Here is a 16,426-nt window from a genome sequence, read left to right as displayed (position 1 = left end):
ATACGGAAACAAACGAAGAAAACAAAGATGTTTTGACAAAATACTAAGAGACGTCATCCACATTTGAGCCACTTGTGATCCTGTGAAAACTCTCAAATCACCCTTTATTTTTTATTTCATACTTCCAAGCTGACAAACCTTCTTGTAATCTCCTAAAGCGCACTTTGTTAGCAGTCCTCTCTACTTTTTGAAGGTCTTCGGCTGCTTTAAAACCTGTTTTCAGGCTTGTACTTGACCGTTTTCAGAAGAATGCTCGTCTTTGTTCGTTAAGCCATTTAACTCTGATCTAAGAATCATTCGGGTATAAAGAGCTTCTTAAACTTAAGAACCAGTGTTGTGTCGACACAAAACAGAACTTAAACCGTTTTAACTTGGAGTTTTAGGCATTCAGTGTTAAATAAACCTTGTTAAAGCCCTACACTTCCATTGACTTCTTCAGATATGAGGTAAAAAGTTGTTGCAAAATTTGAGTCTTGGTCACCAAGTGTTCTTAAAATGTTGAAGAATGTTACATCTGGGAGAAGGGGACATAACGTTTTAAGTTTTTCTTAAAATCCAGCAGGTTTTACTGCCTCCATCCTGGGTTTAGGTCTTTCAAAGTGGTTTTGAAAAGCAGAAAAGGCAGACAAACGGATCAGAAAAGAGCTGGTGGTGAACTGAAACCGTCTGACAGTTAAAAAAACGACCCGAACGGTGAATACTTGGTTTGAAATTCAGCACCGACTCGACATGTGGGCTGCCTCATTCAAAGAAGGATCCATTGAAATTAAAGAGCACTTTAAAGCGCCGTTGAAAGGTGGTTCCAACATTACAGTGAAACGGTGTCAGATAGGTGAGGGGCGACGGGGTTCAGCCTTTAAATGATCTGACAAGCACTTCGTCTGAGGCGAACCGAAGCTGCACTCTGGATAAAGTGGACTGAGCTTCTGGAGAATCGGCCCAACACAAAAAGAAAAGGCACTGACAAGGGACAGATAGGGACAACCGAGGAAGAGGTCGAGATCAAGGGAGCGGAGGCCAGGGAGGGAAAGAAAGAGGAATGCTTGGGTCTGCCCGGTCCGGGTAGCTGACGGGCTCCAGCCCATCTGCCGCAATCACAATCAGTCTCAGCTGAACGGCTGTGACAAACTGCAGCCTCAACCAGGCAGGACGCCTACAAGAGTCCGGGGACACGAGGAGGAGGGGGAGGAACAGGAGCAGGAAGGGGACGAAGAGGAGGGGGCACCTCCTATTGTCTGCTCCCCAATAGGACCAGTGTGAGAGGAGGCGGGCACCGGACGGGTGAAAGGGGGAATTAAAAGGGTCTCGGTGACAGGAGCGCTCGGTTAAAAGGGGGAAAGAAAGGACGAGGCTGACTTAGAGCCCCACACTAACTGTCACTAATGTCCTAAATGAACAATGACACCAACCATGTGAGAACATTAGACAGGAGCGTGGAGGAGGGGTGTCAAGGTGGGAAAGCTGAAATCGAAGAAAGGTAAACTTGCAGGTATGAGTGGAGACTATCATTCTGAGACATTTGGCATCGCTTTTTCCAGCCGTCATTAAAAAACCGACAGGTCCCGTCACGTCCCTCATCACGCTGGCCTTGTTCCCATTTGTCATCATAAAACTCAGAAAGATTCACGACACCTGATTATTGCACAAATCATCAAAATGTCATGCAAGGAGGTAATTGTGTTAATCATAACACGGCAGCTGTCTCAAAGGAGGAAATCTGAATATAAAGCGAGCACAATTTGATTTCAAGAGCAGGTGGTCACCAATTAGACACCATTGTCCCATTTGGGTAAAAAAGACAAATGGAGGGCTGAGTCAGCACTAAGACACAAATGCAGTATAATCAAAAAATATTGAAGGAGGCCTTCCATTTTAATTTGATCAATAAAAAGGGAGTTGTTGAGCAATGGCTCCTGTTAGGATCATGGCTAAGGGATCTCAGTAAGGATTGTTAGCTACAAAAAACAAAAAAAGTGTATTTAACTAAATTATATGATAAATGCATAATATAATCCCAGGATGTAGCTATAAGCATATGTGTGAATTTATAAGTATAAATCTGAAAGTAATTAAGTTTATTTGAGCACAGGAAACTGAAGTCTGTGTAAACGTATGTCCACGTATGTTTTAGGCTAAGACTAAGTCTTTGGACTAAGACTTGTTAGCTTTAGGCTAAGGCTAACCCTTTCTTTAGACTGAGGGTTAAGCTAGCTTTGGGCTAAATTTTAACAAGCTTTGGACTAAGGCTTTAGCTAGCTGTAGGCTAAAGCTAACCCTCTCTTTAGGTTAAGGCTAGTGTTAGCCTAAATCGACCTTAACCCTTAGCCTAAAGCTATGGTTTTAGCAAGCTTTAGGCTAAGACTTTAGCGAGCTTTAGGCTAAAGCTAACCCTCTCTTTAGGCTAAGGCTAGTGTTAGCTTTAGGCCAAGAGTTAGGCTTGCATTTGGCTATGTTTTTAGCAAGCTTTAGGCTAAGGCTTTAGCAAATGTTAGGTTAAAACTAACCCTTATTTTTAGGCTAAGGGTTAAGCTAGCTATGGGTTAAGACTTATGCTAGCTATAAGCTACGGCTTAAGTCACTTTTAGGTTCAGACTAAAGCTATAATTAAAAAGAGCTAAGCTAGTTTTAGATTAAGGCTTTAACGAGCTTTGAGCTAAAGCTAACCCCTGTCTTTAGGCTAAGGGTTTAGCTAGCTTTAGGCTCAGGCTAAAGTTATAATTAGCGAGCTAGCTTAGTTATAGTTGGTCATAGTTAGCTTTAGGCTAAGAGTTAGGGTAGCTTCTGGGTCAGTTTTATGCTAAGGCTAGAGTTAGCTTTAGGCTAGGTTAGACTTTTTCTTTGATTTATTTTAGACCGTCAACATCAGTTTGTTGCTATGTTTAGCCCGTTGACTCCTTTAACAATATGAACACAAATATTGTTCATGCAAATTCTCCGGTGCCATGATGCGTGTCTGTATTTGTAAAATTTGTGTGTGTGTGTGTGTGCGTGCTGAGTGATCTGCTGAGCTCATTAAGAAGCTGCTTATTGCTCTGCCAGGGGTGTCAGTGACAGATTCCACTGTTTGGAAACACACAGCCGCCCACACAGCCAGGCTGGCTCCACCACTGTCACACACACACACACACACACACACACACACAAGCACATGCACGCAAACACACACACACACACACCAGCTAGCATTCCACAGGGAGGAGGGGGGTGCAGGGAAGGAGACAGGACGGAGCTCGGACAGCGACTGGAGCGCCGCTGGGTCGATATGGATTTGTAATGGGGTGCAGGGTGGTCCTCGGCACGGGGATGCTGGTTGTGTGGAGGGTTTTTGTGCACAGACGCAGGAAAAGCGTGAGCGTCAGCACCTTTAAACAACACCGAGGAGCAGCCGGTGTTACACAGATGCTAACCGCTGTACTTTAATGGAGTAAAATCCGTCGGTTAACGATATAAAAAGCACCAAGTACAAATTCAAACTTGGTCCTTTTCTATAACATGTCTTTCCAAAATCTTTGATTTTAAAGCACATTGTAATGGTAATAAAATGTAAAGCCAAGTTTCCACAAGTTGGGACAAGTTGGGACTCAATAAAATATCAATAAAAGCACAACATGCAAAACCATTCCAACTCGTAAATCTAATCGAAAGAAAGCCCCTAAAACATGTCAAATGCTGCTTTAAGTTTAACGCTGACAACAAGTTAAAAACAGAAAGAAAAGAAACAAAGTGTCCCTGACAGGCTCAGGGTTCACGTTTGTGTAAGCAAACAGTTTATAAATGCCTTCTCGTAACATTTAGCTCCAAAAATAAGTAATAAAACACAATTAATTTCAAACTGTATGCACAGGATTTTGAGTTACGTTGTTGTAAAAGTACCAGCGACGCACAGATGAAGTTTTCTCTGCGCTGCTGATGGCAGATTTGCGTCGGCCCTTTTTTAAATGTCTTTTGATTTTGCAGAAATGTCGTTGGTGCAGTGCTCGGGTGTTGCCCCGGGTCTCTTTTCTACCCACAGATATGCTTCAGCAGCGTCACACGCAAGAACAAAAATAAGAAAGATTGTCGCGGCACATCGGCTGGAGCTTTTGTGGTACTTTCCCACCTGATCTTAGGTTAATTAAAAAGCATAGCTGAGAGACAATGACCCTACGTTGTTCCATGGAACATTTGATTCAACTTGAATAAAAAATCAAAGTATTTCCTGGTAAATCAGCCAGACTGTAAGCGAAACCAACTCTGTTTTTAAACATGGCGCTCACATTCGTAATGGTTCGCGGTCTCCATGACTCCTGGCTGAAATGGGTCTTTGCTCTGGTCCAGTTGGTCCCGAGATTGCGCCAAATGTTTGGCGCCGAAACAGCACTCGTCTGTTCGTGCTCGAGCCAGAAAGAGCTGGTGCTAAAGTGAGCTCTGGCTCCTATAAAACACTGTAACGGTAGTAAAGTACTGTAGTGGTTGTTAAGCGAGGCAGAAATTGGACAATTTTGGTACGGATTTGATAAACTTGACAACTCAGGCTTACATGTTGTAACTTCACTGACTTTTATTGAAACAAATGCCAGCGACATCCAATCAAATATGTCCAAATGAACATTTTAGGGTAGCTAAAGAAGTAAAAATGGATTTTTCTGCCTCCTTCCAGAATGTAGCTGTAGCTTTAACAGATGGATGGATTCTTCGTCTCAGCCAAGAGTCCAAGTACAGTCAAACAACACGGAAATATTAGTTAGATAAAGGTTTGTCATATTGAAGGTCCACGTTGTCTTTAAGCTGCAGTTTTCCCCTCGACGGCATTAATCTCCGGCAGCTTGATCACAGATGAGTGACCAGAGGCCAGCGCACGTCGCTTGAGCTCATTACCCTTCCAGTCGATATCTCAGTCGAGGTGTGTGTTCCCGAGTCCGACATTAATCACTCTGGAAGGGCTGGGGTGGGGGGGAGGTGACACTTCCTCTCTTTTCAGCAGCCAAAAGATGATTAAGCTTTAGCGAACAACCATTTATTGTGTGGTTTCAAAGTAGGGGCTGTAACATCATCTGGGAAGACATCAGAGGCAGCTCGGATGGTTTCAATCCATCCAGGAGATATTTAGCTGTCAGCTAGTGAGGCAGTTCTGGGAGAAAGAGAAAAGGGGACGGGGAGGGGGTGGTGGGGGCGGACGAGAAAAGGAAATGCCAAGTTTTGGAGAGGCAGCGTGTTTGTTTACCTAACGAAAGCCTGCCCAGGAAAACTGCAAACATCCCGACTGATGCAAATCCCACGATGTCTGCAGAGAGTCCCCTCCAGAGACCGGCTTTCTGTGTGTTTGTATGAATGTGTGTCAGATAGCTGCTCTGCGGCGAGATGGAAACGATAACGCACTCCGGTCGTGTTTCATTAAGCGAGGCGACGGGGGCGGAACGATGCCGAGGATGACGAGGGTCCAGTGAGACTTCGTCTTCCTCTGCGTGGATCTCAGGAAATGCCTCAAGTCTTCAGAACCGGAATGAGCAGGATTAACACCGATAGAGATAATCTTTAATTAAACTTGGTGAAATCTTCTAATTTTAATCCCTGGTGTAATTAACGAGGAGCAGGGAGGGACTGCTGAGGAATCTCGATGACAGATTAGCTCGGGAACATAAAAAGTACTCTAGCTGCAAGCTACCTGAATCAATATTGGATTTATTGAACTTCCCAAAATCCTTGAAAGGCCAGAAGTGCAAAACAACGAAACCAAAAACACAAAATTTCACTGAACATAAAGAGTTTTTAAAAATCAGTCTATCAAAAACAAGTAAAAAAGGCAACCTTAAGAGAATAACAGAACGAACGTGCCACAAATTTACAAATATCTTGAGGCGAAGTCTAAAGCTAATTTTGGAATAAGGCTATAGCCAGTTTTAAATGAAGGCTTTTAGGCTAAGGCTAAAGCTAGATTTGGGCTAAGGCTACAGCCAGTTTTACACCAAAAGCTAGATTTTGGCTAAGGCTTCAGACAGGTTTAGGCCAAAGCTTAAGCTAGCTATAGGCTAAGGTATAAGCTGGCTATATGCTAAGGTTTAAGATGTCTATAGGCTAAGACTTAAGCTATAATTACCAAGAGCTATGCTAGTTTTTGTCTAAATCTTAAGATAGGTATAGGCTAAAGCTAAAACTGGCTATATGCTAAGTTAGCTATAGGCCAAGTTATTAGCTAGCTATAGGCTAAGGTATAAGCTGGCAATAGGCTAAGGCTTAGGCTAGCTATAGGCTAAGGTATAAGCTGGCTATAGGCTAAGGATTAGGCTAGCTATAGGCTAAGGTAAAAGCTAGCTATAGGCTATGGTATAAGCTAGCTATAGGCTAAGGTATAAGCTAGCTATAGGCTAAAGTTTAAGATCAGTATAGGCTAAGCTTAAGCTAGTTTTACGCTAAGGCCAATGCTTTCTTTAGGCTTGAAGCTAGCTTTGGGCCAGGTTAGACTTTTGTTTTCTTCAGCATGATCTTCAGCTACTAGCTCACCAAATAATAGCTCAATATTTTTAAGATTCTCTGTGTTATAGCCTTTTATTTATTTTCCATCTGTGGCAGCCATCTTGAGTCAACTTGACTCCAAAAGGTAATCAGTTGTAAACAAACATCCAATGATCGAGTTTCATTAAAATCGTTCAATGGTTCACGAGAACACAAACATTAACACACACATTTGATAAAATATGTCAAGTTTTTTTTTTTTTTTTTTTTTTGAAAAAAAGCATTTTAGAAAACAGAAGATTTGGGAAAATTATCCATTTTATCTGACGCCGTTTTACCTTGGTATCTCATCAGATCAGAGACTCGGACCGCTTTTACGACTATTGTGTTCGTTTCACACATTTTCACCCTTTTCCTGTTTCCACGCAGAGCCGGGGGCTTGTTTTATCCCTGAGCCGAGCGGCGGCGGCGGTTGGGGTGGGGGGTGGGGGGTTCAAATAGCGAGGATGCAGCCACTGTGACATCCAGCAGCCATCAACAACAAAACCACACAGGGTGGATTCTTATCGCAAAGGGAGGATGTTTTCGCAGCACTTCTGTTAGTCAAAATAACAGCTCGCTTTTATGGGACGCATATTACGACCCCCCCCCCAAAAGAAGCTGATTCTGATCAAATCTTTTCACTGAGCGGAGAGGAACTTAAGTTAATCGACTTGAATGCTATTCACCAGAAATCAGATAAAAAGTTTGGTTTTCTTCATCTGTGTTCCACTAAAGTCCTTTTTATCTCCACTGCAGGACACCAAGTGGATGTCTGATGACTCATTTGGAGGAAAGCAGCAGCTGTGATTACAGCAGGACTCCATCAACTCTTAAACACAGCTAACTGGCTGCAGGAGCGCAGACAATACCCCATTCAGTCCTTAATGCTGACAAAAAACAGTCCCTGAGCTGTGTGACCACTGGATCACAGAAACTACTCAATGCAACAGAGCATCTGGAAGAATCAGCCAAAACTCCACGTGCTCAGGACTTTTCTTGTAAAGTAGGTTCTTTGAGTCTACAAATGGACCATTGTGATGAAATTTGGGAGCTTTTTTCATGAAGAACGAAAGGTTTTATTTGGTTTACAGGATCAGCGATTTAAACTTTAAAGGTTAGGTTTCCACTACAAAAGGTAAAAAGGTTAATGAACATTTGTTTTCCTAAACCTAAGCAGTAAATAAACCGGACCATGAACTAACAGGTTTGTACGATTAATGGTCAAGGTTAGGACAACCAACAAGGTCAGGTTTACAATCTATAAAGTTTATCTTACTCAAAACAACAGTTTTTCCTTTTTATTGGGTTTGATTCCAGTTTTTTTTTAGCTATTTGGGTTCTTATTTGTCTCATTTTATTTGATCTTTAATCCTAAAGATTGTCTAAAACTTTCATGGCGAGCATTTTTACGGCTAACGTTTGTTTTTTTGAGTTTCACTGACAAGAATGCCCCAGAGGGTGGAAAAAAAGACAATCGTGGGGGAGGAAAAAGCCTTAATTTTATTAGGTTTTAAGTTCCAGTGAATAAAACAAATAAAGAATTGAAGTGTTTAACAGAAAGCAGTTTTAAATGATTAACATGTGACATGTTTGGAAAGACTGTGAGGCTGCTTAAGTCATTAGGTAAGTTTTTGTCAGAATGGGAATGTTAAGTAAAATCTTTAGGGGGGGGGAATAAAAAGCAACACGAGGGTTTAGGGAGGAGGATGTCTGAGCGAATGAGGACGTTACAGTTGGCTATGAAAACGACCTTGAGGGAGCATCAGTAAAAGGCTTCATTAAACCGTTCGATTAACCTCCACCTCTCGTGAGCGCTGTAAAAACCAAAGCGTGCACTCCAACCGTGCCCAGACTGTAGACATGAATCAGAGCTGAAGCGTCTGGCATTTACGGGACTACTGGGGGGGGTTAGAGGTGCAAGGATGCCCCGGCCAGGGGGGAGGAAGTGAATCCTCGTCAAGCTCAACCAGGGAAAAACCACAATTCCTTCAAGGAATCCATCAAAGTTTTGCAGCTGACTCAACATTACTCTATAAAAGACCAACTTCATGCTAACAATCAAACACGTACAGTCGATGTTGTTAATTAGAAGAAACACACATGAAAGGCGAGCTTTTTGGAGATAATTACATCCATTTCAAGCCTTCTGGTTTGCACCCACAAGCTTTGATCAAGCTTTATATAAGAAAAATCTCAATCTTGAGGTAAGGAAAGCTTCCACTGACTTTATTCAACCACCATCACTGCTTCTTGAAGATATTAAAGAGTCTGGACTCTGAGGCCGTAAAGCGACCTCTAATAGAGGGATCAGAACCAGTCATTCACTTCAGAGGGCACAAAAATAGACTCTGAGAGCATATTAGATCCCCCTGAAGCTTAGTGTGATCAAATTATTGCATTAGGTCGGTCAACTTATCCAATTAAAGTTATAAAATGCATAGTTTTTGGCCGAGCCAGACGGCGGCTCCTTAAGGAGGAGGTGTTGGAAAGAAACCCTGTCCATGTCTTCGGCTCATACTTCAGCCTTTCATTTGGCTCGAACCGCCGGCAGCACGCAGGCGTCTCTGAGGCCAGATCTGCTTTGTAGGAACACCAGGAGAGGTACAGATTCTTAAAGTGGTTTCCCAGCTTTGTACTACTGTTGACTTTTGTTCCCTGGGGGGAGTTTCGGCCATTCGTGCTGATTAAAACGATTACGGGCTAAAAAGCTCGTCGCAGCTGAAACGGTCCTCAAACCTTTTGGCCACAAAGGGAGTCGTGTCAGTCCTGTTGCTTTAAAAAAATCTACCTCAGATCTCCACCGTTGATTAGACGAGGACAAATTAGCGTTTTCAGATCTACCCACAGGCAAACTCGCTCACACAAAGCAAGTCGTTTTATTTTTAACCCCTTAACCGAGCCGACCTGCGCTTTCCATCCCTGCTCTCTCTGAAGCAGCTATGATCATGACAAATAGATTATTGATCGGCAGATGTCGTCTCCTTATTCTTTTGGGTTTAGGTTGCAGCTGCAGCTGACTGCTCCATGCAACCTGTCCAATACACGGCGCATCTCCAGCTGAGTCCCCCCCCCCACCCAGTCTGCCACCTCCTTATCCCTCCTCCTTGTCCTGTAAGGTGTGGAAGGGGTCACAGATAGACGCCATCTGTTCCAGCAGGGAAAAGAATGGCAGGTGAGACCTACTTTGGACTGTGTGACCCCCCCCCCCCCTGAAGAGACCAGATTTGGAGCGCCTGACCCACTAAAAAGAAGCTTCATGCTAAAAAACAAACAAACAAATAAGAGTTACGAAACAAGAGAGGGGAAAATATTTCTAATCTGCATTGTTTTAATCCTCGGGGAAGATTACACAGTCACGGTGCCTTGACGCAGCAGCTTGCCAAAAAAAAAAAGGAAAGAAAAAGCGGTCATCCCTGCCCGTCATGGTTTTTTAGCGCCGTGGAGCATCCATATGTCCATCGCACACACGTCTGTCACTCAGCAAAAGTCTCTAAAGAACTCCATACTCCTCGGTACATCAAACAAGCGTCAATGCGACGATGTTTGGGGCCAACGCTGCTGAAAAGACACTTCATCAAACATTAATTAAGAAGAGCGCAGCGCAAACAAACGATGAATAACCAGAAATCCTGGCTCAGTGATACAGTAGGTTGTGTCTAATTTGGATTTGCTCCATCTGATGTTGACACAGCGCTGTGAAGCTTTTGTTTTCATCCGTCAAGGACGTGATCGCGTTGAATAAAAGGGGGAGCAGGAAAGCTTGGTCAGCGTCCCACTGGGGTTTTGTGCTTCATCAAGCGATGATGCCGACACCGAGTGCAAGATACTGTCTGCATGAGGGCCTTCAAGACAGCAGATGTTCTCGATGCACGGCTGAAAGAAAGCTAAAAATATCTATGGCTTGAAATGAGTAGACACTGACCATTTGCAGGCTAAAAATATGCCTGTGAGAAATTTATTGCAGTCATCTTTGTGAAAATTGTCAAATTGCCAAGATATGCAGCCGCTGGAAAAATAAAGTAAACATGTAGAAACAAGCAGAGCTTGTTTGGAAGGGCTGTCAAAAGGAAAGCTTCTTTCTAAAAAAAACAAAACATGTCAGCATGATGCAAAGTTGAATCTGTACGAACCGCAAGACTTCTGGAACAGTGTTTTTTGTTTTTTTTTGGAAAGTACAGATGTTTGGCCGTAATACACAAACGGCACATCAGCACAGATGCCTCAAACCAACCGTCAAGCACGGTGGTGGAAGGGTGATGATCTGGGCTTGTTTTGCTGTAACAAATAAACAAACAATGACCCGGTGGAGTCTATTATGGAACAAACCACGAGAGCTCCAACCTTTCCAGCACGACCCATATCCATCTCTCGAGCAATAATAACAAAAACTGTTGGATTTTCGCGGAACAAAAACAGAAATTCCACCAAAATGACCCTACTTGGCAATTTACAGAGCAGCCTCTGTATCTGAAATTGCATAATTGTCCAATCTGTGTTCTTTACCAGTGTGAAACTGCCCTATAATTCGACACAATGACAGCCATGAATGCAGCGGGGTCAGCGGGTCACGGCGAAAGGATTCGGAGAACTGGAGGAATGCGAGGGCTTCTCTTTCACCTCCTGACGGATTGATGGGCCCCATATTCTCAGGGGTGGAGGGAGACATCTACAGACGTCGTGAAATGCTGCCTAATAAGGAGAAGGAGGGGGTCCCCTTTTTAGTTTTGTTCCGTTTTAGTGGAACGACAGCCTTGAAGTCACTCCTCAGTATCACCCATCTGAATCAAACCACTCCGGAGAAGAAACAGGGGCAGACCCTGCTTGGTGGTACGTCTTCCCTAAAAATACTCAGCATCAAAAGACCATGTGAGCCCCTTTGTTTACAGTCTAAATATGATTGCATCTCAGCTGTGCAGGAGTTCTGGCAGTGATATCTGTCACTACCCCGTGGAAGACAAAAGGAGCTTTGTAGGTCGCACTTCCCCTCAGACAAACCAGCTTAGTCTCACTACCAACATACCAGCACTCTGTTGGACCCCCCGGTGTCTGCCACCAAGTAGGCATTCCAGCTGGGTGTCTGTCTTCCACTGAAAGACATCATTTTTAGACCAAACACTGGCATTTTTTCAGCGTGAACTGCTTTAGATGCAGTGGAAGAGAAAAACTCGGGAATGCCCCGGCACGGGATTCAAAAGCTGTCCACATTGTTCCGTCTTATTTCCTGATAATCCCTCCTACCTCTTCATGCAACCAGTGCAAAGTCATCTCAAAATGTTTGCTGCCTGGTGCCATTATCCTATGGATACCACAAAAAGTACTGTACTACGCCGGTACGCGTTCAGTTTTAACAAACTCTTCCCTCACCCACGTCACATTTGAATTATAAGATATTAATCTGCTCTTTGATCTGAGATTTTTAACGAAAGCATGCAAAAAACTAAACTATTAAGCCGTTTGGGGCTAGTTTCCAACCCACAGCCTTTGTCTCTGCGGACTCAATTTTTAATTTGGACTGTTGTAAAGACTAATGTATTAACACAAACTTGTGTTTTGTAGTCACATGCTAAATATTAGACGCATCATTGTGTAGTATAAATACCAGTTCACTGCAGTTGTCTAATGAAGTACAAAAACTAGCAAACATCACCAGAAAAACAAAGAGTAGCACACAATTGTTTAACAGAGTGATCGTTTTCTGACCCTTGATAAAAAGGCTAAGACTAAAGCTAGCTAAAACAGTTCATTTCCATCAGAACTTGGATCAAGTAATCTCAACACATCCGGTTTAACCAGTTGCAAGCCGACCAACCACCTCAGTAACAAAGGTAGAAACGATTAGCGACACAAGCTAATCATCATTTCTCTGGGTTCTCTGCAGTCAAACACGGTAGCAACGTTTCCCAATAGAGATTAGAAAGTTCTCCATGTGTGACTGATTTAACGGGACTTAAACCAACAGAAATGGAAAAAAAAAAAAAAAGCTTCTTACTTAAGATGCCACGGCTTTTCATGTGTAAGGCAGCCATATTGGATTTTGAGGTTGGGGTGAGTCAGACACCTCTGTTTAAGGGGTGTTCCAGTGGACTTCCTCTGACTTAGAACTTGGAAGGTCTTGGTTTTGATTTTAATGAAATGCACAATTAGCCTAAAGCTAAGCTAAGCAGGTCTCGGACCAAGTTTTGGACCACGACTTGTGTAACCACATTTAATGTCTTTGTGACATGCAGTGAAAAGTAAAACACTTCGGTGGCGGCTCATCGGGTATATCTGGACATTCATCCATCCATCCAGAGGCGGGGGACACCTTGGACAGGTCGCAAGTCCATCACAGGGACTCAGAGACAAACAACCATTCACACTCACTCATACTTAAAGGCAATTTAGAGTTAACAATTAACCTAACATGCAGGTTTTTGGGTTCTGAGAGGAAACCAGAGTAAACCCACACGTGCACGGGGAAAGCGTCCTGGCAATCCAGCAACCTTCTCACTGCGAGGCGGCGGGTCTAACCACTGCTCCACCGTGCTGCCCTATATTGCACATTTATTGGAAGTGTCCAGTTGATTGATTCAGAAGAAAAAAATGTTCATGTCAGAGGTGGCAGACGATGGCTGACCTCTGCAAACTACCACAAATTAGAAATTTCATATAAAACCAAAAAACAGTCTAAGATGTTACACAGAACACTAATGTTTTTACCAAATACAAACCATAATGATTTAAACAGCCTGTCCAATTACTCGGGCTCAGTACAAGTTCATGGCTTTGAATCCATTCGGTCCGGTGGAGCAACCCGAGGTCAGCTCAGAGGCATTTTGGTGACTTTAAGTGGTGATTAGGTCACGCTGGCTGTCACAGAAGGTGTCCTACAAAAAGGGGCGGCGATGACTTAAGGGTCATTCCTTTACACACCACTTCCTTTTTTAAAGGGGCTGTCCGGGCCAAGTAAAAGGGATGGTCAGTGGTCATCCTCTCCCCCCTCCACAGCCACCCACCCTGAGACCCATATCCCCCCTTGGTCCAACCCCCAGCCCCTCTCTGCTCACTCAGGGGGAAAATTACTTTGAGCTGGGGGAATACAGCTCCATTGAAATGGAGAGAGGTTTGTACAAAGGAGGGTGAAGTTTAAAAAATTGTCTCTTTCTTCTACGGGAGCGGTGCGTCATTGGAAAAGTCGAATGATAGGAGCATGGAGGGGACAAGGTCATTAGATTGGCATCTCCATAAGCTCTTCATTCACATTGTCTGGACAAATCTGCACCAAAGGACCTCCATGAGAAATGTCCCCGGCCGACCCCACAGTGGGCCCAGGGTTTCCCCTTTGTCTGCCACTTTCAGAGCACTTCCAACACAAAAAGCATTTCTCAAACACGGCTACAAAGCTTGTCTCGCTCTCAGAACCAAACATTGTTCTGCTGCCTCTTGTTGGGAATGGATTGCAGACAGCTGCTGATATCCTCTGGCCATAAAACATCTGCCCCCCTCCGAAATAATTTAAAAAGACGCTCTTACCTTCGGACATTTCGGCGCTCTTCCTCGAGCTGTTTGAGGAGCTCATCGATGCATTTGTTGGCGTCCATGTACTCCTGCCAAGAAGAGATCAGAGCCGTTTATGTGCAAATCGTCACGCACGAACCTTTCACCATAAACATTATAAATTAGACCAAATTACAGCAAATATTTATCGAGAAAATGCACACAAAACTCTTCAGAATCAGTGATTTTATGTCTTGCTGTCAATGCCCGAACAGAAAGCTGTAAAACAAAAGTAACGATCGGCTCAGCCTCCCTTTCTTTGTGCAACTCCAGGTAACCTCTAACGGCTGTCCCAAAAGCGAGTCCAGCTGTGTAATGTCCGCTGGGAGCACACTGCACTCACAAAAACCTGCGCTACCGAGTTACAGAAATGAGCCGAGACCGAGAGCTAAACGGAGAAAACAGATGTTGGGATTTCTTGGCTTTGGCCTAACGATTTGCCTCTTAGTGGTTTTGGCTGCGCACAACAGACTGGGGGGGGTGAGGGGGAGCCGTTAATGTAAGAAGTAGGCCACCATACTTTAAACATCTGCGTTTTCACACATCCAGCCAGTTGTGACTTTGACGCTGTCAGATCAGGCCGGTCCAGGTTTAATTAATGAGACGTGTGCTTGACACATCTCCTGGGTGAAACGGTTATCTCGGCGGGACAGATGCTCCCCATTGATTTCCAGCCGTGTGCCTATGGAGTGTAATTGAGAAATGGTGGTGGTGGGGGGGGGGGGTCCCATAAAGAATCGCGGTCCAGGAGAAGGAAGAGCAGCAGAATCTGGAATTCATTCATTCGCAGCTCCCTTGCAGTTCTCCGAAATGTAGCCCCGGCACCACTTTGCTCTGCTGCCATTGTCAGTTCTCTAATTACTCCCCGGCAAAAATAACTCCCCGCAAAAACTCATTCTTCTGAATGGGATCGACAGGAAGGAGGAAAACAAACACTTTGCCTGCGAGTCTTTGAACTTTCCAGAGAACCCCTGTTGTCATACGCTATTAGGAACACTGGGTCTGCGTGGAAATGGGTCGATTGTTATGACACGTAAACACACAATGTGACCACAGAACGAGGTCTTTAACTCCGCCAAGGAGGTTCTGTTTCTGGTAGCGTCTGTCTGTCTGTCTGTCTGTCTGTGGACAAGATTCCTCAAAAAGTTCCAGACGGGATTTTATGAAACCTTCAGGAAACGTCAAACATGGAACAAGGAACAAGTGATTCGATTTTGGTGGTGATCCGGTTCAAGGTCAAGGTCAAAGGTCAGCCCGTACTCCAACTCCACAGCTGGACACCTCGAGGGTGATCACTGTTGATTTCAAGGTGTCGGGGTCAAAAGATCAAGGCCACAGATGACCTTTTGCTCCAACTATCCAATCATGTAACGGAGGAAAATTAAACTGCACAGCTGGACACCTCTTAGGTTCAGGGCAATCACGATTGATTTCAGTGTCATGGGGTCAAAGGTCAACATCACAGTTCACCTAGTGCTCTAACTCTCCAACAGTTTAATGTAGGAATGTCAAAGTGCAAAGCTGGACACCTCATGGGTCAAAGGTGATGCCGGTTGATTTCTAGGTCCATGGGGTCAAAGGTCACAGGTGACCCCTTTGTTAAAAACTTGTCTCTGCTCCTACATGTGACCCTTTTATTTGTTTGTCTGTCAGGCAGCAAAGATCAGGTTAAAACTAAAGAACAGATCTGGATGAAATGTTCAGGAAATGTTAGGTTGAAACAAACAAACAGTGGATTAGATTCTGGTTCTGATCCTGGTGATGATCCGGATCATACTGTTTTTTAATCACGCTGTGGCCTCGGTGGAGGTTTGCGTTCTCTGAACTTCTAGTTGTTAATAGTTTCTTTCTTAAAACCCCTTTTTTGCGTTTTTTTTTACCAGCTTCTGAGAAGAAACAAGCAATTATTAGTAATTTATTGACTTATCCGCCCCCAAACTAGGACCCATCACCACAGAGCTCCGTTTTAGGAGAACAATGTGTTTTATTGCTTTTGGTTGGCCTCATTTTATTGTGCAGCCCTTTGGTCCAACAAATCTGATCCATAAATAAATAAAAGCTTACTGTCAGTGTATGAAATCTGCACCTGGTTGTTGCACTCAAGCGACTAACAACAAAAAGAAGCAGAAGAAGAAGAAAGGTTCAAGTGAAGCTTGGCCAACTCTAGTGTTTTGTGTCCGCTGATGTTCCTTCATGGAAACAGAACGAATAAAAAGGAGTCGATAAGAAACATTGAATGTGTCGGATGTCTGAAGAAAACCAGGTTTTATTTGTGAGGTTGGTAGAAGTCAGTCTAACCCCGACTGACCGTGAACGATTCAAAATGTTACAACTTTAAACACAAAGTTTTGCTGCATTCCAGGAGCACAAACACCAAGAACGCTAAATATTTACAAACTTGCCTGGAGGATGGCCC

At 43.8% G+C, this 16,426-nt stretch overlaps 1 protein-coding gene across 8 annotated transcripts in view; it reads right to left on the bottom strand.

The window, feature by feature from the left end:
• The window catches only part of LOC108242201 (nck-associated protein 5), a 147,056-nt gene that overhangs the window by 83,298 nt on the left and 47,332 nt on the right, over window positions 1-16,426 (bottom strand). For all 8 annotated transcript variants that reach the window (XM_037973898.1, XM_025008214.2, XM_017426907.3 and 5 more), the window contains one exon: window positions 13,987-14,060. In XM_037973898.1, the coding sequence (XP_037829826.1) occupies window positions 13,987-14,060 (74 nt within the window). The remainder of the gene's footprint in view (window positions 1-13,986; window positions 14,061-16,426) is intronic.

This window comes from Kryptolebias marmoratus, linkage group LG23 (genome assembly GCF_001649575.2).
Source record: "Kryptolebias marmoratus isolate JLee-2015 linkage group LG23, ASM164957v2, whole genome shotgun sequence".
NCBI lineage: Eukaryota > Metazoa > Chordata > Actinopteri > Cyprinodontiformes > Rivulidae > Kryptolebias > Kryptolebias marmoratus.
Note: the sequence above shows the minus strand (reverse complement) of the source record. Positions and strands in the feature narration are given on the sequence as shown.